This window comes from Nannobrachium achirus (genome assembly GCF_963921795.1).
Source record: "Nannobrachium achirus genome assembly, chromosome: 8".
NCBI classification, from domain to species: domain Eukaryota; kingdom Metazoa; phylum Chordata; class Actinopteri; order Myctophiformes; family Myctophidae; genus Nannobrachium; species Nannobrachium achirus.
The window spans coordinates 55,183,773-55,208,929 of record NC_137817.1 but is presented as its reverse complement, the minus strand read 5'-3'; the positions used below and the strand labels follow the sequence as shown (position 1 = coordinate 55,208,929).

General features: G+C 45.1%; 1 protein-coding gene across 1 annotated transcript; it reads right to left on the bottom strand.

Annotated features, from left to right (window-relative positions):
* Positions 1–811: 811 nt before the first annotated feature.
* Positions 812–1,735, bottom strand: LOC308290220 (Y-box-binding protein 1-like; the record flags this gene model as incomplete). The annotated part of the gene is made up of 1 exon (XM_080731995.1): positions 812–1,735. One exon carries the CDS (start codon positions 1,733–1,735, stop codon positions 812–814), a length of 924 nt encoding a protein of 307 aa, XP_080588121.1.
* Positions 1,736–25,157: the final 23,422 nt, after the last annotated feature.

Sequence of the window (25,157 nt, the reverse complement as noted above, 5' to 3'; positions counted from 1 at the left end):
GGAAAACCAGTCTGCATAGATTCTGCAGGAAATTAATCTGATCAAATGCATGGTTGCCAGGTGTGATGAACGTAAAGTTAAATCTGTTTCTTATTGCTCAGATCTTTGATGTTTCTTTGTTTAAAAAAAAAGAAAAAAAAATAGGAGATGACAATCAAGTCACCTTTTTTATTATTTATAGTTGGCACATTTAAATCATTATCTGCCAGACTCGTCTCAGCACGTCTTTTTTTGGAACGCCCAGACCGGCAGACACGTCTGAGAACGTCTTTTAGGTTTTTTTAGCATATTTCACAAGTTAGGGACCAGCCCATCTGGTGTAAAAAAAAAAAGAATTAATCACAGCGGAACCGGACATGTGGATTGCAAGGCTCAAACGAGTCGCGTTTTTTCTTCTTCACAGAAGCACAGAAAGAGTCTCCGTGTCTGATCGATCAATGGAAAAAAATGAAAGATGGCAGTTTGGTTAAATATTCTTGGCAGTGAAGGAGGAGCAGAAAGTGGATATAGCATATTTGAGCCTTACACAGAATTACAGTAGTCCAGCCGAGGGGTGATGAAATCATATGGCTAGAAGCAGGCATGTTGTTCCCTGTTCTGACATCAAAAGGGATGTTCCTTCTTATAATGAATTGCATTTGTATAGCGCTTTTCCAAGTGCTCAAAGCGCTTAACAATGGTCCATTCATCCTGTGTTTCTTAAACATTGGGAGGTGAAGCGACGCACAGTCCATGCCAGCGTCCTTCCTCACTTCCCACATTCACATACCAATGGTGGCGAGCTGACACCGACCGACTCGTTCATTCTTTCCTACTCGGCCCCGACCTGCTGGGCCTCGAGAGCGGACGCTTTCTCAGCGGACGACTCGTCTCCTCCCGCCTTGGTCTCCTTCTTGCCCTCCTGGCCAGGCTTGGCGCCGGCGGCCTGCGACCGTCTGTTGCGGTGGTGCTTGCGGGTCGGGTTCTGGCCTCCCTCGCCACCCTGGATCTCTTTGCCCTCCTCTCCGTCCCACACAGGTCTGGGCCCCTTGGTCCGGTAACGTGGTTGGGAGCCTCTGTAGTTGCCCTGCCTCATGGACGGCTTGTTGCCCGGCTCCGGACCTCCCTGGTTCTCGTCGCCTTCGCCCACCTCGGACGACATCTCTCCTTGCTGTGAGTTGGCGTACGGCGCCCGGCGGCCGTGGTGTCTAGGGGCGGGTGGGCGCTGTTCCTGCTGCGTCTCTCCCTCGGCAGGAGCGTCCTCGCACTCGTGGTCACGTCCTTTGCCGCTGGATTCACCGACCTCGCCGTTGTTGCCGCTCTGGTAGTTGTCTGCGTAGCCTCGGCTGCGGGTGTGGCCCCTGTTGCGGGGGTAGTGCCGGTAGCTGTTCCTGTCGGGGGCATACTCGCTCCCCTGCACCGGAACGCCTCCTGGGCCGGTGACGTTGGCGGCCTCGGCCCCCTTCTCCCCTTCAACCACGTCAAACTCCACGATCTCTCCGTCGCCGACGCTGCGGAGGAACTTGTTCGGGTTGTTGTTCTTGATGGCCCTCTGGTGCACAAAGACCACGCCCTCCTCGTCGTTCCTGTTGATGAATCCGTAGCCGTTCTTGACGTTGAACCATTTCACTGTGCCCTGGACCTTGGTCGCGATGAGCGTCTTGTTGTTGTCCCCCGCGGTCCGAGGGCTGCCTGAGCTCTCTGCGTCGGCGAGAGGCTGGGGTGGCTGTTGAGTGCTGGCCTCGCTGCTGCTCATGATTACTGGTTGATATTGATGGCTTAACTGTGCAAGCGGTGGCACTCTTTGGTGTTTTCCCGGTGCTAGATGTAGATGGTAACCTGGGGCAATGGGTGGTGAGTTAGTGATATCTGATCTCTCCGTCTGTCTTTCACGTTATCAAACCTTAGAGGGATATTCATCCTTTTTATATAGGCTGTTTCGACGTCACACTCAATAATTATGGTTGCCATGTGCATGACTAACGACGCCCATTTGCGCAGGCGTCTTCTTTTCACAATCGCTAAATGTGAAAACCACTTTCTCAAAAACCTTGAACACAAAACACAATCTTAAATCTACATTTCACAATACCCGGAAGAGCGCACTTTTCTAGTTAGGCCCACACCGATTTATTGACACATTCTTTGACTGGGGTAACGAGTCCTACATTTAGCCGGCAAAAAAAAGGGTCCGTTTCTTCAAAATGTGGGCGTTTCACAGGACTTTCCGACGATTGTTTTGGTATTGCTTTCCAAATTGCCATGCTCTGGAGGGGCGCTCGTAGATTCCATGCTGGCGAGGGTCTGTCCGTTATTGATGTCTGTTAGTTGATTCAGCTATGATGAATATATTGACAATTTTGTCAACGAATAAAAACTAGACTAAAATGTTAGAGAGGGTCTAGTGGAGAAGAGGTCCAATAGATATAAAAGACCGTTGCCCCTATCTATGTCAAACTTTGCACACACACTCCCTGGCTGGTAAAGCACAACCTCCAGCCCTGATTTCTCACATGGCCCTCTTCTAGCGCCACCATGAGGCCGATTCTTGCGAAACAACTTTTTGGACACTGCTCCTACAGATTTTGACCTAAAATCACGCAAAATTGTACACAGTATCTCAAGTCATGTCATCAACATGGATCTGTCCCATTTCCCATATTCCCTCCTGATTGGCTACAATTGCCTTCTAAAGTTTGTGTATGTGACCTGACGGTCGCTTATCTGCCGATTAGGGAGTCTTACTGGTATGGGATAGAGGGGAGAGGGGGGGCTGTTCAGAGTCTGGAAGTACAGCTCCCGAATGGCGAGTACGGAAGTAGTCACTGCTGCACGGAACTGTAGTCCCATTGGAAACATAACAGAAACACACTAGCACAGACAGTCATTATAATGAACTGTAGTCCCATTGGAAACATAACAGAAACACACTAGCACAGACAGTCATTATAATGAACTGTAGTCCCATTGGAAACATAACAGAAACACACTAGCACAGACAGTCATTATAATGAACTGTAGTCCCATTGGAAACATAACAGAAACACGCTAGCACAGACAGAGTCATTATAATGTCCCATTGGAAACATAACAGAAACACACTAGCACAGACAGTCATTATAATGAACTGTAGTCCCATTGGAAACGACAGAAACACACTAGCTCTCATTCGAGCGGCATCATCTTGTTATGCGTGTATAGTTTAAGAAAACATTTGAAAACATCATGGAATTAACACCAAGAACGAAATAACGCCCCAAAAATATTGAAAGAAGACATAGCGCTTCCAGTAGGACTTGTTATTGCTACTGCACCAAGGTAGCGGGTGCATCACATCCGCTTTATCCCGTACTCATCATAAGACCTCCGTTGCCCCAGACTGTATGACGGGAGCATTTGCAAATTGACGCAGTCAAGAGTCTGGCCACGCGAGACTACACTCTCTCTCCACTCTCTCCCTCTCCCTCTCCCTCCCTCCTTATCATCTCTCCCCCCATTCTTTCTCTCTCTCTCTCTCGCCATGTCTCTCTTCCTATCTTCTCCCTCCATCCCTCTCTGTTTCTACCTCCCCCTCCCCCACTCGTTCATTCTGTGTCTCCGTGGTGGAGTGGAGCCAGTCGATGAGCCACAGTGAGGCTGACGTTAACAACGAGTCCATTACCGTCCGGCAGAGTGATGGAAATCCTCTCTGAGCTGCACAGAGACACCATTTCCATTTCAAAGCTCTGCGCTCTGCTTAATTTCACCACGTACGCTGCCTGCCGCCGGTTTAATTGGCAGCCAGAGAGAGAGAGAGGGAGAGAGAAAAAGAGAGTGAGTCGTAGAGTCTGAGAGAGCAGGAGGATATTAAGTGTGGTTGTAATGTGTACTGTAATTGCAGCGAGAACATCAATAAGGAGAGAGAGAGAGAGAAAGAGAGGGAGAGAGAGGATGAGGAAGAAAGAGGCAGAAAAAGAGACAGCGTTGTGCAGTGTGTGGTTGTTTGGGGTTATTCGGGGACATCTAGTGCATCTGAGGGTTTGCGTGTGTGCATGTGTGCCAGGCACATGCACACATAGACATCAAAGGGGGCTTGAGCCCCTGCCCTTTCATCCGTCTGTAAAAAAGTGCCCTTTCCAGACCCATGAATGCAATTTTTACTATGGTGAAAGAAATGCAAATGTCCTCTTTCCATGCCATACCTAAAGGCAGCATTCAAGAGAATTGCCTTGTCCAAACTCTCTTGAACTTGAATGCAGAATCTTATGTTGAATGAAGTGCGCTCTCTATGTAGAAACCAAGCATCGAAAATAGCCGACCTCCAAGCTTGATTATGCTTAGTTCAGTGTGGTATGAGCTTGGAGGTCCGCTATTTTCGATATTTTCACCAAAAGGCCCTTTTAGAAATGACAGCCCCTGCCTCTCTAACATTCTCTGCACGTCCCTGGTGTGTGCGTGCGTGACAAGATGAACACAGGTTTGCCAAAACGTCCCTTTAAACACATGCCAGATCTCATCAGGTACCTTGCATTTAATCAGTCATATTTATCATTTACTAACTACAGGTACTCATCCCTACTTGTTGGGTTGGTTGATTGAAATGTATTGTCGTTATCAGATTAATATTATGGTTAAGTATTGTCGCTGCTATTACTTTCGCTATGGCAAGAATGTCAAATATAAATATTTTATATGCGACTAAAGTGCATTTTGAAATGAATCTAGATGCAAGGGGAGACGCAGGAAAACGAATGTATTGTGGCGGGCCTTGATGGTGTCGTAATGCTGCAAGGAAGTTCCTTTACAAGTTGAAACAACGGAAAGATAGGAATCTTGTTCACTAGCCCCAAAGAAAATAATGAATTATAATTAATAATTAAGTGTGTCCCTTATCGATTCAATAAGGAACATGTCTTTTAATTTCCAAATAAGGGACGATTGTTTATTTTAAGGGACGTTTTGGCAAACCTATACGTCAGGGGTCTTCAACAGGGAGTCCGGGACCCCTAGGGGGTCCTCAGAGTTACTACAGCGGGTCCCCCTGTAGTCATTCTGTAGCCCAAATCTTTGTGTGATAGAAGCTTTTTTTCTCCTTTTCTATATAAACCATTTGAGCCCTAGCATCCATATTCGGAGAACTTCAGCCAAAAATAGCAGATCTACAAGCTCACAACACCTTGTGCTGCGTCTATTTTCGGTACAGAGTGAAAGGTCAAGTTTATTAAGTATTGGCGTTTCAAGTGGTTAAATGTCTGGAAGCACAAATTTATATGAACCCAAAATATACCGATGGTTGTGCTGTCAAACAATGAAACTAAACTATATGGTATATATGGGTTGTGAGGGTCCCTGCTTCATCTCTCTCTCGACTAAGGAGTCCTTGGCCTGAAAACGTTGAAGACCCCTGCTATATGTCCATTGTAGCAGTTCTTGTTTGATTGATTGATTGAAGTTTGCATAGGAGAAGGTACAGTTTCATGACAGTACAAGTACAAGGTCAACTAAAAGTACCTAAAAAAAAGCTTTTGGGCTTGTTTCAATTGGGGTTCTGTTGTTAACTCAGATAAATATATTTTCCAGCCTGCCTAGCCCAGTGGTTCTCAACCTTTTCAGGATGCAACCCCCAACATAATCATATTTTAACTGGGGACCCCCTCAGTTAAACCCCCACATTAGAAATGTGCTATAATCTTAAACTTTATGTTGGTTTGTTTACTGTAGAGTGAGAAAACAATGTTTACACATTAAGTTAATCATCATGGGGACCCCCTAAAATAATTTGGGGACCCCCCTGGCCCACAGGTGGAGAACCACTGATCTACAGTATTAGCTCCGGTCCCAACCTCACGTGATAGCAGCAGTTCCACCAAACAGTCACATGCACACATAGACATCAAAGGGGGCTTGAGCCCCTGCCCTTTTACCTGTCTGTAAAAAGTGCCCTCTCCAGACCATGAATGCAGTTTTTACTATGGTGAAAGAAATGCAATTGCCCCCTTTCCATGCCATACCTGAAGGCAGCATTCAAGAGAATTGCCTTGTCCAAACTCTCCTGAACTTGAATGCAGTTGAATGAATTGCCCTCTCTGTGTAGAAATCCATGCTGTTATACCACATCTCCTGTATTGACTTGATAATGCTTAGTTCAGTGTGGTATTAAGCACCGAATATAGCCGACCTCCAAGCTCACAACGCGTCGCAGTGCGACGCATTGTGAGCTTGGAGGTCTGCTATTTTCGATATTTTCACTAAAAGGCCCTTTTAGAGATTTCAGCCCCTGCCTCTCTAACATTCTCTGCACGTCCCTGCCACCAAAGCCACTAGCTGGGCTGAACAAGGAAAACCAAGCCACAGCAATAAATCAGCACACAAGCCAGGAATATCATCATGCAATTAATTTAATTATACAATTATAATATAATATAGGCCACAATAACAAATGAAAACCCATTACCAAGCTGTAGCTCACAAGCTCGGCATGCGTGTGCGTGTGCGTGCCTGTGCGTGTGTCCATGAGTTATGCTTTTTACAAAATGTATCCTAACGGCATAAAAAGTGTGTCTCTTTTCAGTGGGAGGAGCACTCTGGTGGTGAAGAGGTCAAGGCTCCTGAACTACCAAATCAACAACCGTAAGAAAACATTTTCAATAAAACGTCACCCTGGGATAATTTAGTGTTATTAATTAGATATTCGGTTCATGTCTGACCTCACTGCCTGCCGACATGTTTTTGAGCGGTGGGAAACCGCTCCTAAGAGTGGCTGTGTGTGTGTCTGTAGCCACTTTTCCTCAGCGTTTTGCCATAGCAATGTGTTTTCCTCAGCGTTTTGCCATAGCAATATGTGTGTGTGCGTTGCCATATTACATCACATTACATCACCAGTTACATCCTAGACCTATTTGTAGCCACTTTTCCTCAGCATTTTGCCATAGCAATGTGTTTTCCTCAGCGTTTTGCCATAGCAATGTGTGTGTGTAGCCATATTACATCACCAATTACATCCTAGACCTAGTCGTTTTCCTCCGCGTTTTGCCATAGCAATGTGTGGGTGTGTAGCCTGTAATACATCACCAATTACCAATTGAAGACGTTATGCAAGCACGACCACCACTCACTTCACATTGGGTGTGATTTTTTTTTCTAGTGCAGCAGTGTACAAAAAAATATATAAATAAAAAACATTTACAGTGTGCCTTACGAGAGTATTCACCCCCCCTTCTCTTTTTCACATTTTGTTATGTTACAGCCGTATTAAATGTGTTAAAAATACAAAATGACAAAATCACGTTATTTTTTATTTTTTTTTATCGATTTTTGGAGACTAACGATTAATCAAAAATCGATTAATCTGTGACATCCCTACTAGAGACAGGTGTGTGCCTTTTCTAAATGAACTAAAATCAATTAAATGTACCATAGGCTGACTCTATTCAAGTTATAGAAACATCTCAAGGATGATCAGTAGGAACAGGATGCACCTCAGCTCAATTTTGAGTGTCGCAGCAAAGGTTGTGAATACTTATGCACATGTGATTTTGTATTTTTTCCCTTTTTTTAATACAAAACATTTTCATTTTGTCATTATGGGGTAGAGTGTGGAGAACTTTGAGTAAAAAGAAATAATTTCATAAAATGTTGAATAAGGTTGTAACATAACACAATGTCAAAAAAAGTGAAGGGGAGGTGAATACTTTTGCAAGGCACTGTATTTCCTACACACCCCATACACATGGGGTCATATAAGAACTGTGTTCCAAACATAAACAAATGATCTAAGCGGTTTTACTCATATGGATATGAAGAATCCACTGATGGTGAGAAAATGCTAATGTTACTGTCGCAGAATTAGTTACATTTTTGCTAGAAACAGTCTTTATCAAATATGAGTGACTGACTATCATAAACCAAACAGAGCAACAATATCGCGCAGTCCGATTGGAAGAGCGAGTCACGTTATGACTTCACTGCTCTATATAATTTTGATGTAAATGTCCACCACCAAGCCAGCATGGCAATGACCCCCTCTCTCTTCATCTTTCTCTCTATCCCTCCCTCCCTATAGGAGGATTTCCAAGGGTTCCGTTATCTCCCCCTGGTGGCTGGTCGTCTACCTGCTGTTAGCCGCGGCGCTAGCCCTGCTAGCCTGTCCGCTGCTGTGGACCCTCCTCCTGCAGCCTGACTGTCGCCGTGGCAACAGACTCCCCCCCAGTTTCCACTGGACGCTGAGATACGTCAACGGACCCCCGCCCACCTGAGGACCGCCGCCCACCTGACGACTGGACTACTACATAATTTACTGAGCGGGGAGTGCACGGAATACAGCGCGTTCGGAAAGATCCAATGCAAATCAATGACATCGGCTACACCAGCCACGACCTCCCGGATACGCATTCTCTAGAAATATTTTGTCAGACGCGCGTATGCCCGTATGCACACGTATATTGTCTCCAAAAGCGGCCTGGCTATGTTTATGGGCATATAGTTGAAATGTAAAGTTTTGAGAAACACTGGTCTTAAACAATGTTGAAATAAATAAGTTTCTTTCTTAAATTATAGACAACGCAATGGCAATCATTAAGGTTTGTGTGTAACAAGACATGCTATACTATACAGGACCAGGTCATACTACAGTAAAAGTCCATCCATCTTCAACCGCTTATCAGGAATCGGGTCGCGGGAGTAACAGTTCCAACTGAGATTTCCAGATTTCCTTATCCCGAGCAACTTCCTCCACACAGTATACAGAGGCGTTCCCAAGCCAGTTTGGAGATATAGTCCTTCCATCTGGTCTTTGGTCTGCCACGGGGTCTCCTACCAGTGGGACGTGCATCGAGGACCTTCCTAGGAAGGCTCTCGGGGGCATCCGTAGATGCCCGAACCACCTAAGCTGGCTCCTTTCCAAGTGGAGGAGCAGCGGTTCTACTCCAAGTCTCTCTCGGGTGACTGAACTTCTCACCCTTTCTCTAAGGGAGGTACCAGCCACCATCTGAGGAAACCCATTTCGGCCGCTTGCACCCAAAAGTTAATAATATAAATATAAAGTTGTCACAGGTTAATCCTACCGGCTCGTCAAATAGCATAGATAGGAGCTACCCTGACCTAAAAGTAAGCGTGTGTGTGTGTGTGTGTGTGTGTGTGTGTGTGTGTGTGTGTGTGTGTGTGTGTGTGTGTGTGTGTGTGTGTGTGTGTGTGTGTGTGTGTGTGTGTGTGCGTGCGTGTGCGTGTGCGTGCGGTGTGTGTGTGCGTGTCAAACTAAAACAAAACGTCACTGTCTCCAACATCAACACTTTGCATGTCCACTCACCTACTGGCCACGGTCAGCTCTGTCGTTGGCCCACACAGCCGAAGCGAGGTGCTGGATATGTTCAGTTCAGATGCGGGTGAACAACCCGCCTGGTCTTTTTGTTGGTTTTCTATTTTCTTCTCTTTTTTTTCCCCGTAGGGTTTTTGTATTATTTATGTATTGGTCTCTGCACGTTCACAACGCTGGATCTCACTACAACTGGACGCGAAGCTCCACTCTTCTCCACTCTTGCGAAACTATAAGGCACCGGAGGACACCGCTATCCATCCGTCACTTACAGTATATCTTCCGCAACCTTCGTGGAGTTGTGGCCTCCGTGTGTACATTAAAGTCAAAGCTATATCGACTCCCAAACCGCAGTTCGCAACAAACGAGCCGCCACGCTCTTCAAACACTTCCTTTCCGTGTGATGACGTTCATTCATATAGCCGTGCCTCCAGTTGCCGGTCTCCGCCGCAATGACGTACAGAGGCAGTGCCAAACCAATAAAGAAAAATAAGGAAAACATGGGTGTAGTGTATGGAAAGATAGGTGTAAGCCTACGATGCACAAGTAAATATGAAGTGGCTATTGCCTATATATACAGTATACAGTATACCCATTGATGCACATTGACAGCTGCCAATAATTGACTGATGAGGATGATACGTATATCAATCAATAGACGATTCTATTCCGGCCAACACACAAATACTCGCACGGCGCGCCCTTGTTGTAGCCTGGGGCGTTTCGCACACGCAAGTATTTTCACGGACCGCGTCTACGTGCACGTGTCCTTCTGATACAGTTTCTGTGATTGCCGTGGCTCCTTCAGATCGCACCAGGCAGTCTCCAGAGTTTATCACCTGGACACTGCGTAAATGTTTCGGGGCCTGCGCCATGGCGATAGCCCCCCTCTTGGTGAAAGTGTTGTCATTAAGGTTGAGGACACAGAGGCTTGGGTTGTGCTGCATGGCAGTGGCCAATGCTGTCACACCGCCATGGCTGATGCCATTCTGGGGCGTGTGCACCTCCTCCAGACTGCCCATCAACTGGAAGGCCTGTGCCAGAGCTGTGGCACCGTCGTTCTCCAGTCGGTTCCTGCCTGCAATAAGTACCTTCAGGCGGAGGGGGTGCACCCTCAGCACTGGACTTTTCATGGCACTCTTGTCAGTGCAGCAGCCAAGATCTTGCCTCCCCCAATGCCCATGCCACAGTTGTTGAGCCGCAGTCAGGGGGAGAGTTCCACCGATTTAAAATGAGCCCAATACGGAACTAAAACTTTCTATGATTGTCCGCTAGTTGCGCTGTTTTCCCCCCCGGCCGATCGCAAAAAGAGTTGTTCTCCATTGGATCCCATTCATTTTCCCCTTTCGTTTTCTAACCTTAATTAACATTTTCATGAATACTGTATGGTTCCTATCGCTAGTTAAAAATTGCCTTTCAATCACCATCATATTCGTTTTGTCGAAATGTGGTCCAATTTATTTTAAAATAAATGATAAAGTTGCGGGGGGGGGGGCGTGGCCAACTAAACTGATACCAGCCGGCTGTGTTCTTCTTCGTGTGCTGTATTTCGGGAGGCTCCGACCACATTCTCCCATGTATCCCTGCGGTTGCACGTGACCGTTGGCAGCCAATAGCATCTCTGATGCCTTTACAATTCTATGATGGCGACACCCATTCCAAGGGGTAGAAAAGGGCCGTTTGCGCTGCATAGAAACCAATGGCTTCGCATCGTCCATATTTTTCTACAGTCTATGACCGCAGTTCTTGCAGTGTGCGGCAGGCAGAGCTTTTAAGCAGCTTCTCAATGCCCTTCACCCCGTCAGGCCCACAAGCGTTGTCACTGAGATCCAGAACAGTGAGCTTGGCGCCTGCCATCATCCGAGCATCACCAAGAGAATTCAAGGCCGCAGGGATCTCAGAGCGTAGGCGTCCTGTGAACATGTCACTCCAGTAACAACACTTAAAAGTCTTTCTTCTCCTCCACTCCAGTCTTGGCCAGAGAGTCAGCCAACTGTGCAACAATATCTGTCACCATGTTGTCAGGACATCCAACTGAAATATCACCGTACAACAACAGTCGTGCACACACTCGTGCTGTGCTAGCAAGTGTCACACACGCGCTCCCGCTCGTTCCTGATGTTCAAAACTCCTGTGTATACTGTACACCGTGCAGTGCAGCAACATCCAGTCAGCTTGACGACCACAAACGACAGTAGGCAGGTTTTGTCATTTCAAACTCTGTGTCTTTCCTTCTTTATTGAGCGGTGCTTACCGCTCCTACATCTGAGCTAAGGTTCCGGGACACAAAGTTTGTTGTGTGCCCAGGCCAGGGTCATATTGGCCATGCTCACTTCACACTAGGTGTGATTTTTTTGTATTAATGCAAGAGAAATGTCATCTGTTTCTATGCTCTTGCAATAATAATACAACATTTTGAAATGAAAGTCGGAACGGAAGAACTGAAGCCCAGTCTACGGTTGCACTCGCAAATGGCCAGAACTCTGAAATGAAATGAAACATTGTGCATCTTTGTTCACCAACTGAACCACTGAATTAAGACAGCTCGGGGGACGTTTTATGACTGGCGACTCTTCTTGTCGTTCGCTCCACCGTCCTCTGGCCTCTGTTAGGGTAAATGATGCTTTTATGGGCGTTGATTTAATCAACAGAGAGAGAGTTATCAAATTAGACGTTTGTTTGTTGATCTTGCTTTCCTATCTCTCTCTCTCTCTCTCTCTCTCTCTCTCTCTCTCTCTCTCTCCACCAGCGCTAGAAACCACAGAATGAAGCACCAGATCATGAAATAACATTGAGACAAATTGTATGAATTAACGATTAATTAACAAGACCTTTGGTTTGAAACGTCCAAATCCTGAAACGGCAGCTAAGTTCCAACATCTGGCTTTGTCCGGTTCCCAAACTGGTGGGGAAAAACGTGTTAAAAAATGTCCAGGGCTAAATTAAACTGAAGCGTGGCCTACATCTGGCCTGCATCTTGGCACAAAAGGCTCAAAGTTTGTTGTACACCCAGGGTCCCATTGGCCAAGCTTGGCAGGATTAGCTGTGATTTGGCCAGTGGGACGCTTGACAAAATCAAATAGCACCGCTTACTTCACACTAGGTGTGATTTATTTTCTCTTCCCCAGATCATGTTCAAATATTTACTTCTATTTTTGAGCGGTGCTAACCGCTCCTATACGTGGCTGTGCGTGTGTCTGTAGCCTTTTTCCTCAGCGTTTTGCCATAGCAAAATGTGTGTACGTAGCATCATGTTTGTCTAGTGATGTCATATGTCGTATGTCTGTAGCCTTTTTCCTCAGCGTTTTGCCATAGCAAAACGTGTGTGTAGCATACCCTGTACATCCTAGACTCAAATCCTAGTCTGAAGACGTTATGCAAGCACGACCACCGCTCACTTCACATTGGGTGTGATTTTTACTAGTCCAATGAGGCAGCCATGGTTTAACCACTCCTCTCCCGACAACTCTGTTTGGCACAGCGTCACTGCTAGCATTCAGCCTGTGCTAAGCTGGGATGGATGGGATCGGGCCGCCTTATACATTTCAGGCACACAGTTGACGCATTCTGAGCATAACAGCCTGAATTATGTTGTTTTGGAATCATGTGTCATGTTGACTATTCTACTCAGTCCATGAACCATTATTTATTTATTTTTGTTCTTTCGAGAGCAGTGGTTCTCAAACCTCTTTTGTCTCAGGTCACCCCTTTGCATTTTTCATCCAAGGCACCCCTGATTTACATTGTTACTTTATAGCCGTGGTTCTCAACCTGTGGGTCGGGAGGGGAGGGGGGGGGGGGGGGGTCCCAAATTATTTTGGGGTGTCCCCAAATTATTTTGGGGTGTCCCCAGATGTTTAGCTTAATGTTTACATTGTTTTCTCACTCAACCGTTTTCTCACCCAACATACAGTATAGGTTTATACAGGGTATCTAGATATTTCTAAAGTGACAATTTAAGTAGCCTTGTGTTGCCAGACACGGTCAGTGTGTGGCAACGTGAGGCTATTTAAGGACTTTTAAGACCGTTTTAGTACCTCTGGTTAAATTGTCAAATATTAGAGGCAGAAATTGTGAAAATAGCAGAACTACATTTCATTGTGTATGTCTGGGGCAAAATAATATAAATATATAAAACAAAAATGTTCACCACAAGACACCCCTGAGTACACTCAGAGTTAAAGTAGCACTGTAACTGTGTATTGTTTATTAAGCAACAGCTCTTAGAATAAAGGACTCTTGCTCACTGTCTCCTTCATTTGCAATTAGATATTATTTACATACCTTGTACAATTTCTTTTTTTTTCTTCATCCCACGATTTTTGCAACACATTTTTCAAATTGTTATCTAATTATCTAATGTAATCCTGGGCGCTACACTCCCTCTGTCATCCAAGTTGCTTCTTTTCACCTGAAAGGGGGGAGTTTCCCCGGTTGGACGTAGCGTGTGGAAGGAAGACGTTATTCCAACCAGTTCCTTTCCCCTCCATCAGGCGCCCCGGCTGGCCAGGGGGGAGGCAGTAGAGACCAGGATTGTTTTTGTGAGGTTAGGAGACACGGGGAGAACATGCAAACTCCACACAGAAAGGCCCTTTCGACAATCCCACATAGGGAATGGGCACTGATGACGTGGAGGAGAGAACACGCCCACAGCGTCCCATGGCGGGAATCGAATCCAGGACCTTCTAGCTGTGAGGCGACAGTGCTACTGACTGCGCCAGCGCCACCGTGCCTCCTCTTGTACAATTTCTGGTGAACTAAGAAAGAAGGCATGTTTGAAAACCTGCATGATCTGACCTTTTTTTTTACAGAGTCTACAGTACGTCAAATACAGTGAATCATCAAGGACGATGATACACGAAAGGAGGAGTGATTAAACGATTAAGGACAGAGCTTATGATGACATCTGGCATGACGAGCATTTGGAGAATCTCATCCCCAAATGATTTCTGCCAAGAAAATGAGCGGTTGTAATCCGCCACATTCTTGAAGTAATCGGTTAATGACTGTCAAATTGACTTACATCGTTATGGCAGTTTGTCTATGAAAAAAAAAGAAAAATGTTGGACTTTTGCTCCATTAATTGCTTTCTTATTACTTCCATCACATTTCTACAGACAAGGCTGTTAGACTTGTCTCAGTTCAAGACTGAATGTGTCTCATCCAATTGTGTTTCGTCTTCTTGAGCCAATTGTTTAACTTGTTACACAAATTTGGGACTATATCCTCCATTGTGAGTCATTTCCCCCCCACACAAATCACACAGGGAGATATACCAAAGATAGATAGCTTTATTGTCATTCAACATGAGATGCATAAGTGAACGAAATGTTGTTTCACTGGCTTACTTTGATTGCGACCGCTAGGTCGCAAGTTACTATGAAAAGCTCCACAGTGACTGTCCGAATGTCAGTCTGTCCGTCACGTCACACTTTTGGCCCTACTCTTATCTCTGGCACCGCTGCCCCTATCCATGCCATACTTTGCACACACATTCCTTGGCTGCCAAACCAGAAACCCCGCCCCTGATTTCTCACATGCCCCTCTTCTAGCGCCACCATGAGTCTGCATGTATACATGCGCTTATCTCCCGATTAGGGAGTCTTACTGGTACTCCTAGTTTAAAAAGAATGTTAAAATACTAGTCAAGCGACTACTACTAGTATAAAATACTAAAAACCTAAAACACCACTTAATAATAAAATCACAGTCAGTAAATGGAGAGACAGGATTCTTCAGCAGCATATCGTCGTTGTCGGGTGGAAACCTTGTATGTCCAAAACCGTTCGTTTTTATCATTTAACATTGTTTAGCCTACTAAATAGTGAAAACAGCCAAGTTGTGTGCTTGTAGATCTGCTGTTTTCACTACTTTTGTGTGACAGCCTTGTATGATGAAGCAGGGCTTTGCTTTGCGAAAAAATGTACAAATTTGAAACTTGGAGATACAAGGTTTCTGCCCGACAGTGATGATATATGAGTAAGGTTAGGGGGTATTGTACTTTTACAGGACTATTTTGCTTTTTTAGAGTTCATAGTCTGATGGCTTGGGGGAAAAAAACTCTTGCAAAATCTGTCCGTTCTGCTCCCAATGCTGCGCTTCTTGCCAGAAGGCAGCAGACTGAGCAGTCCCTGATGTGGGTGGGTAGGGTCAGATATGATGTTATTTGCCTTAGTCAGACAGCGATTTTGGGCAATGTCCTTGATGGAGGTCAGTGAAGACCCAATAATCTTCTCTGTTGTCCTCACCACTCTCTGCACAGTTTTCCAGGCCTAGGCCTATTAAATTAATACATGTTTTAATACAAATCAATAAACTAAATCAGGGGTCTTCAACATTTCCAGGCCAGGTCACTCTGTACTTAGTCTGCTGTTTTCCCCCTTTACACGAAACCTCTTTGCCGAAAATAGCCGATCTACAAGCTCACGAGGCGTTGTGAGCTTGTAGATCTGCTATTTTTGGCTAGAATTCTCAGAATATGTACGCTAGGCCGTCTACCCAAATACAACTTTTTGGATGCATATGTGTGTGCTGTTTTATGACTATGAAAAAAGTAGGCTTACACTGAGTCATTTTACAAAAGGAGAAATGGCTCGTACTCCAGAGCCATTGTCATTCATAATCATATGGTGGTTTCCAATTCTACGATTGTGTTTTCAATTTTGCACTTCAGTGTGCTGTAAATGCTTGGAGCAAATGCCTAGTTGTGTGTACTCAATGAATGTTGTGTGTTGTCATTTGAAAATATGGCTGTGTGTACCAAACGAAAACACAAGTTCCATTTTGTGAATACAGTTAGTTGATTTGATGGCAAATCGAGTATCTTGGGAAGGGAGTGTCATGTTTAGCATTTTGTGTGTGAGGTTTTCAGTTTTGTGAGTGCAGTTTTGAGAAAGCCGTTATTGTATTGAGAAACCTTTGTTAACAATCGTGAACAACTAACGTTGTCTCATTTATTTATATATTTGATACTATTTTAACATTTGTAACATTACTAATCTTGTACGGGTCCTAATGGGATTTCGATTATTGTTTGGATCCAATGTTACTTGTGTCAATAAAGTAAACTAAAACTATGGAGGTCCCCAGAACAGCACTTGTTAATTCATACAATTTGTCTCCGTATTTCATGAATAGATGTTTCATTCTGTGGTTTCTGGCACAGAGAGAGAGAGAGAGAAACAAATGTTGAACTTCTAATTTAATAATGAGTTACTGTTGATTAAATCAACAGCCATTAAATCAACGGAGGCGAAGGGATGGTGGAGAAAACATGACTCAAAACAGAAAAGTAGCAGCACTCACAATCTGCAGATTTTCAAACTAAATGCGACCTACGGTCACAATAATCATTTTTTTTCTTTTTATTCAGTTTTCATCAGTGATTTTCTTTCGCCATAGTTTTAGTCAACACATTCAACGTGTGTGTGTGTGTGTGTGTGTGTGTGTGTGTGTGTGTGTGTGTGTGTGTGTGTGTGTGTGTGTGTGTGTGTGTGTGTGTGTGGGTGGGTGGGTGGGGGGGGGGGTGCGTGTGTGATGTGTGCGTGTACTAGTGAATGCGCTCATCTGATTGGTTGTCTCTAACGTACTCTCGTGCGCGGCTCACGTGTCAAACACAGGACGGCTCTGGGCTAAGTCGGTATAGGATAGGTGACACTGCTAATGCAATTAGCAAAGATTAGCCGCCATTCTGAATGCTCATTAGAAGTTGTGTGTGTGTGTGCGTGCGTGCGCGTGCAAGAGAGAGAAAGGTGTAGTGTGTGTGTATGCGAGAGAGAGAGAAGTGTGTGTGTGTGTATGCGAGAGAGAGAGAAGTGTGTGTGTGTGTATGCGAGAGAGTATGCGAGAGAGAGAGAGAATGGTGTGTGTGTGTGTGTGTGTGAGAGAGAGAGAGAGAGAGAGAGTACGTGAGGGAACATAGTTGAGTGGTCATTCTACATGCGTGTGTGTGTGTGTGCACGCGCACACACATGTACGGTAAGTGCAAACAGATTAGCCGTCATTCTATGAATGTGTGGGAGGGTGAGCGAGTGGGTGTGCACATTCACGCATGAACGTACAGTGTGTGTGTGTGTGTACTATTAGCATGCTAGGGCCCATGTGCTGCCATGTGCTTCTGTTTGCATGTGTTTGTCGCTTCTTGTTTGTGCATCTTTGCCCGTGATCATTATGTATGTGCACCCTCTGCACAGCATCTGTGTTTGTGCACGTGGTGCATTTGTGTTTTCCTCATTTTTCCTCAGGTATTTGTGTGCACAACTGTAGAGAGAGAGAGACGCACAAATCATATTATTAGTTCTTACGCACACAAATATCTGGGGGCAGGGACGTGCAGAGAATGTTAGAGAGGCAGGGGCTGAAATATCTAAAAGGGCCTTTTGGTGAATGTCGAAAATAGCAGACCTCGAAGCTCACACAAGACATGAACTGGTGGGTGTGGCCACATCAAAAAATATTTTTAACTCTTTCTGTACACTTTTTTGGAAATAATCTTCCTCCTAGTATAATATTGTCTATATATATACATATATATATATACGTCTATATTGTCATTATTCAGTATAATCGTAAGTGTTTTGCCAATGATTTGGGGGCCAAGTTGTTGTAATACCCTCACCGTCCTCCAGTGGGTCCTCAGGCCACAGATTGGGAATGGCTGATCCATCTGAACAATGTGTGGAGGGTACAGTGTTTCCTTGTAACATGTTGGATGGAATCTCTGTGTGTGTGTGTGTGTGTGTGTGTGTGTGTGTGTGTGTGTGTGTGTGTGTGTGTGTGTGTGTGTGTGTGTGTGTGTGTGTGTGTGTGTGTGTGTGTGTGTGTGTGTGTGTGTGTGTGTGTGCGTGCGTGCGTGCGTGCGCGTGCGCGCGCGCGCTGTGGAGAGTGTTGCCATGTCTGCCTATTATAAGCAACTTTGGGCATATTCTTTCTGTTAAGTTGCTTGCAAATATATAGGTTGTGGGGTTTTTGGGGCTTGTTTCTGTAATGTTTAGTTTGTTGTAATGTAATTTGTAATGTAATGTAATGTTGCTGTAATTTAGTTCAGGAAAGCTGAAAAACAAACAAAAAAAGACAAAAGAAATGAGACCTTTAAAACGTAAAAGAAATAAACTTCCCCCCCCCCCCCCCCCCCCCTTTTTGGGGGAAAATAGCTGATGTATATCGTCGTTGTCAGGTGGAAACCTTGTAGGCTATCTCCAAGTTTCAAATTTATACGTTCTTTCGCAAAGTAAAGCGCTGCTTCATCATACAAGGCCGTCGCACAAAAGTAGTGAAAACAGCAGATCTACAAGCACACAACGCCTCGCGGTGCGAGGCGTTGTGTGCTTGTAGATCGTCTGTTTTCACTAGTTTGAATCACTTTTAAAATGATAAATGCAAAACGAACGGTTTTGGACATACAAGGTTTTCACCTGACAACGACGATTATGTTTATGTGGCCTGCTAAGCCTGCTTCTTTTGGCCTTGTTTTCAATATAGACCTGGTTGCTTGAAGTCTTCTGCAAGTATCTGGCAACACTGGTCGTGCACTGGTGGTGGAGTGGCGTGTGATGATGGGGAACGAACGGGGGCGAGAAGAAGAGAAGCGAGCGAGCGCTTCTGGCTGGCGTGCGTGTTCTGTTGACCGGCGTCCATCCGGAGGCCAATGGAAGCGCCATGGATGAATGGGGAGGATTGTTTTCCGGGGGGCCGTGGTCTGGTCAGGGACGAGGGGGGAGAAATGCTTCAAATTCAATTACTGCTTAAATAATTTCACGTCCGTCTAGGAATTCCGCCGATAGACTTTCAACCCCGTGGTGGAACAAAACAAAGAGCGATGGGAAAGGGAGGCGAGGGAGAGACCACACGTTTGCGCCGAGGCACATGTTTCGCTGTGGCTTGTTGCTGGAGGAGCCTTTGTACAGTGGTGGAAAAAGTATCAATTCTGCAATGTAGAGGGGCGCCCGCTGGCCTAGTGGTCAAGGCACATACCACATATTAGGCTATGATGCCTGCTGGCGTCGCCGGTTCGTTTCCTGATCCGGACGACCTTTGCCACATGTCATTCCCCATCTCTCTCCCCATTTCCTGTCAGTCTACTATCCTATGCTATCAAATAAAGGCATAAAAAGCCCCAAAACAAAATCTTAAAAAAAAAGAAGAAAATCTGCAATGTAGAAATCTACGCGATGTGACGCATTGTGAGCTTGTTATACCAGACTATTTTCAAATGGCCGAAATGTATTAGGCCTATATGTAGGGCTGAAGTGGTTTCATAATAATAACCAAAATCAAACCCCCCCCAAAAAAAGTAACTAGTAACGAAAGTTTTCGAATAGTTGTGGAGTAAAAGCATAATATTTGTCTCTGAGATGTAGTGGAGTAGAAGTAAAAGTACTGAAAACTGGAAATTCTTCACTATTAAAGTGAAGATCACACCTGTGCTCATTCACACAAAGCCAGATGTAGGAGCGGTTACAAAAATACCTAAACATTTGATGTTTCTGATGTAGCACGCAGTTTGTGTCCGTTAAAGGAGTCATCCAGACCAAAACACATATAGGGTTAAATCTGTCTTTTATCATACCCCCTTATACCTGCTTTAGTCGATTTTTTTCATAGCTGCCCCTGTTGCTAGATTTCAGCTGCCCCTGTTGCTAGATTTTGCGGGCCTTCTCATAACTAACAGAGTGTATAGCCTTTATACTAGTGCGGTTATTTCTTCAGCTTCAAAGTTAGTATTTTTTTATTGGATTGTGTTTACACAACGTCCTGAGACCAACCAAACCGCTGTTTTGACCTCACAGGCACCCTTACTTGTCAAACGGCTTCTGCTCTGCACCAGAGCAGGGAGAGGAGAGGCTAGAAAGGGAGGGGAGGGAGGGGTCGGTTTGACAAGTAAGGGTGCCTGTGAGGTCAAAACAGCGGTTTGGTTGGTCTCAGGACGTTGTGTAAACACAATCCAATAAAAAAATACTAACTTTGAAGCTGAAGGAATAACCGCACTAGTATAAAGGCTATACACTCTGTTAGTTATGAGAAGGCCTGCGAAATCTAGCAACAGGGGCAGCTGAAATCTAGCAACAGGGGCAGCTATGAAAAAAATGGAATAAAGCAGGTATAAAGGGGTATGATAAAAGACAGATTTAAACCTATATGTGTTTTGGTCTGGATGACTCCTTTAAGGCCTAATTGAAGCGAGACGTGCAAGAGAACGAGAAAGTCGACCAAAATACCTTATTTATCCTTATCCTCCTCTGTAAAGGCGATAGAGGAGAGAGAGAGAATGGGAGGAAAGCAAGGCAGCTATACAAAATCACACCAGTGCAAAGTGAGCGGTGCTCATTTCACATGGTCAAACACAACACGTGTGCATATCTCCTTGTATGGCCCATTCTGTCCGTGACGTTACTTAGGGCTCAGGGGTAGAGAAACCGTCATTACAGTTCAATCCCGGGCTCCCCCAGAGTCGAAGAGTCCTTGAGCAAGACTCTGAACCCCTAGTTGCTCCCGGTGCGCAGGTTGGTGCCTTGCATGGTTTCCTCTGCCATCGGTGTGTGAATGTGTGTGTGTGAATGGGTGCATGTAAATGCACAATCTCTGTAAAGCTCCTTGGATAAAGGCTCTATATAAATGCACCATTTGCCATTTACTGTGTGTGTGCGTGCGTGCGTGTGTGTGTGTGGTAGCACTGAGGGTAGGTAGGGAAAAGGATTGTGTGTGAGTAAGAGAGAGAGAGTGCTTCTAATGTAGCTGTAGAAAAAGAGTGAGTGAGGGCAGGGACGTGCTGTGCCCCTGATTCAGCCCGGGAAAAAGAGTTGGAGAGGCCCTCATTGCGCGCTATAGAGAGAGATCTCTCTCTATAGCGCTGCTGCTAAAGATTTACCATTTCAGTTCATGACAAGTGACAAGCTAGTGGGCCAATTACTGTACATGAGTTATATTTCGTCGTTGTCGGGTAGACACTTTGTATGTCCAAAACTGTTTTCACTACATTTGTGCAACGGCCTCGAATGATGAAGCAGGGCTTTGCTTTGTGAAAAAATGTACACATTTGAAACTTGGAGATACGAGGTTTCTTCCCGACAGTGACGATTTACTTTGTTGGCCGCCCTGCCCCCAAAATGGAACGAAGGCCGACATTTTATTTTTAATTTTTTCCTAATGGCCGGCCTGGAATGAACCGGCGGTTCGGGAGTTGTCCCGCTTTTCCCAATGGCCAGCACGTCCCTGAGTGAGGGAAAGAGTGCTGCAAGTAAAGTAGAGAGAGACATAAAGAGAGAGACACTACACTGTAGTGGAAAAGAAAGAGGGCCCGGTCCCTACAGGATTCCAGTCAGATTCCAGTGCTGGTGTTGCTGGGTGTGAAGGAATGTCAGATGGTATGTGCTGTAGAAGAAGCCAGTCTATTGATTCTATGTCACATCCCCTGTCAACCATTCATTTCGGGGACAATGGCTTCTAAGTTCCCTGGCTCCCGTTGCACAGCTGTGTCTAAATGTATTGCCATTATGTTGACGCAAACTGTGGTCCATCATTACCATAAATGGGGTCAGCGCCACCGGCCTACTTCCTGGCTGCAGAGGCGTCACAAGGGGGGGGGGGGGGAGTGGGACTGAGTTACTAGGGCCCAAGGTGGAGGAGGGGCCTTAATTATTTTATACTTTAGCTATTGAAAAATAGCAGATATACAAGCTCACAGCGCGGCACCGAGTGCCGCGCTGCGAGCTTGTAGATCTGCTATTTTTGAAAGGTCGTGAAAATGTGTCCAAATCTTTGAATATGTTTATTTTTTTAAGTGAACATTTGTTACTCAAATTTTGCTGCTGGGAGGGTCCCTGGAACTAAATATTTCGAGATGGGGGTCCGTGGCCAAATACATATCATTTTGGGGTCCTTCACATGAAAAAGTTTGAGCACCACTGACATAGAAACATAGGTTTTTCAAAAAACCTTAGAAGGCTTTGAAATATTCAAAGACTTGCACAAACTTTCACAATCTTTCAAAAAATAGCGCGAGTGCCGCGCTGCGAGCTTGTATATCTGCTATTTTTCATGCAGAACATTCATGAGGGGCCCACAGTGAATCCTGGCACCCAGGGCCCAGAATTTGGTGCAACACCTCTGCTGGCTGGAATCTCTCTCTGCCACGTTGCAAGCACTTTAACGTGTTTTAAAGATCCTTGTCTGGGGGTTTTTCCTCCAACAATGGTTATTGTGTTCATTTGGACCATGGATTCGGTCAGATTACAGAATACTGACTCACATCTTCACAGCAGGGGTCATCACCATGCTGGCTTGTGGTGGACTTTATCAGATTTTCTGTCAAAATTCAATTTTTACCACGGACATACGAAATGAGCAGACAATAATATTACCAGAAACAACTCTGAGAGTGTACAAATGGATTGTGCCGTTTGAACACTCTCAGAGTTAAGGGGTCCCTACAAATAAAACGTTTGAGAACCACTAGTACTATAGTGGACTCCTAATGTGCCATAGTGTCGTTGTAAATACAGTGTCATACATATTCTGAAGAATACCTGGAGACTTGACGTTCAGTAATTGGGTCTTATGATCAAAATAAGAACATTTATTATGGTGTGTAATTATACACACCATAGGGCCCACCGGCCCTATGGCTAATCCAGCCCTGTCTGTAAAGTCAAATGTGGAGGTACAGGTACAGCCTATGACACATCGGCACACACATCTAACAAAACCTCTTTCTTGGGAAATAAAAGTCACGTTTTCTAAGCCGCCCGTCGTCGTCGTCAGCAGCAGCAATAAAGTCATTCCTGTCTCTGGAAACTCCTTCTCTTCATAACGCCACAGTTAGACTTAGTCTTCCAACAGCGCAAGAGCAGCCATGATTCAATCAATGTTCTAAAATGAAAATACAAACAATACCAAAATGTCATCAAGAGAGAATTCTCCATCTCCCTGTTCCTGAGATATGATTATGTAATGTTGCCTGTGAGCTTGAGCTTTTGAGACCAAAACCTTAACCGTCTTTTTTGGGGGGCCTACAGATCATTCCCACCAACAAGTCATCAAGTTGACTGTTCTTTGAGTTGTTTTACTTTCAGTCATGGACAGGACTGATTCCAACACTGTCAGAATCATTGCTGCAGGCAGGGTAAACATTTATTCATACAGCAGACCTCATCCTGCATACCAGGTGATATCGACAGCGAGATGCATTTTCCATTTTACGGCAGACAAGCAGGTGCACATGAGAGGAGTTTGTGTTTGCATTTCATTTCCCTTGAGTTACTGGTGCAGTGAACTTTTAGTTTTTGCTTTCCAAGTTTCCACGGTCCAATAATCAGAACATTCCTTGTAGTGCAATACCTACAGGGACATTTGTAATTGGTCCTTTCCCTGAGGCAAATGTGATTGTAATGAAGCGCATTCACAACCTCCCCACACACATTGCCGTGTTGTCATTGCTGTTGTATCCTACTGACTCACCTGCCAGTGAGGAGCCCCCACCAGGAAGAAATAGAGCCTTCATCCTACTCCTCTCGCACAACACTCCTTGCTGACAGGTGCTCAGTGCCCATAGGTGGGGTTGGTAAAAGGGCCTTTCTGTGTGGAGTTTGCATGTTCTCCCCATGTCTCCTAGGGTAGGTACCCTCACAAAAAACATGCTGTAATCCTGGTCTCTATACCGCCTCCCCCTGGCCAGCCAGAGCGCCTGATGGAGGGGAAGGGAACTGGCTGGAATAACATGTTCCTTCCACACGCTACGTCCAAACAGGGGAAACTCCCCCATCAGGTGAAAAGAAGCAACTTCTTACGCATAGAAGGAAGCATGAGGTCAGTTGTCTCCCCAGGTTGGCAGAGGGAGTGTAGCGCCCAGGATTAGATAATTCACCCTTTGTCAAGTCCCGCCCTCTTCACACCCATTGGTTGCTGTGTCTTGGTGGGACACTCGGTGGGACACTCCATACACTACCATTTTAATTCAGTTGCTTCGTATTGTTATTCTGTGTGTTCAATTCTAATTTCAAACTTGGTTTCAGTAAAATGGAGCTGCTCAGTGGCAGAATAGTGACTCTGCATGTTTTTAAATGTTTTTATTTCTCCAAAAATTATGTTTTAGCAAATTCAACATAAATAAGGCGGAACCAGGGCGGGACAAGGCAGATAGAGCCTTCTGGTTGGTCAATCAGGGACCAACCAGAAGGCTAACAAAGGGTGAATTGACACCGGGTGAAAAATGGGTTACACAATCGTGGGATAAAAATCAAGCATAACTCCAAGAAACGTTGTATGAATGAGGCTCCAGGAGGTATATAGAATTCATTTAGGTCAAATATCTTTAGCGAATATCAGCATATTTATCACATTTGAGGAGAAAGAGCAGCTCTGTCTCCATTAGACTGTGACGTGCAGTTGTTGGCACTGCCAGCCTGTCCTGTCCTCTCCGGGATGGCCAGGTTGGCACGGTGTCTGTGCCAGGATGTGATCACCAAATGTGTAGTTCATCATAATGACGCTCAGTTTTCATTTTATTTTTCATTTTATTTGATTTTCTTTCATCTTCAGCCCCACTATGGCAGGGCTGGTCTAAAGGATTATGTTGGCCGCGTCAGACTGTTATGCAGTGTCCTTGGCGAAGTTAATTACAAGAACATAAACCAAAATGAAAGTTGTTTTTTTTAAGGATTGATTTTCAAATTGTCGCATCTTATCCATCTTAAGCGAGCCATTTTGACCAGTATCTGACCCCCCCACACACACACACACACTCACACACACACATATTGCTGCTGAGCTTTCTTTTTTTGTTGTTCTTCCTGAAAGGCATGCGATCCATAACGACCTCATTTAACAGGAATCCTGACCTATGCTCCTATCAGCGCGATCAGATTGGGTCATGGGGCTTCTCAGTGTATAAGTG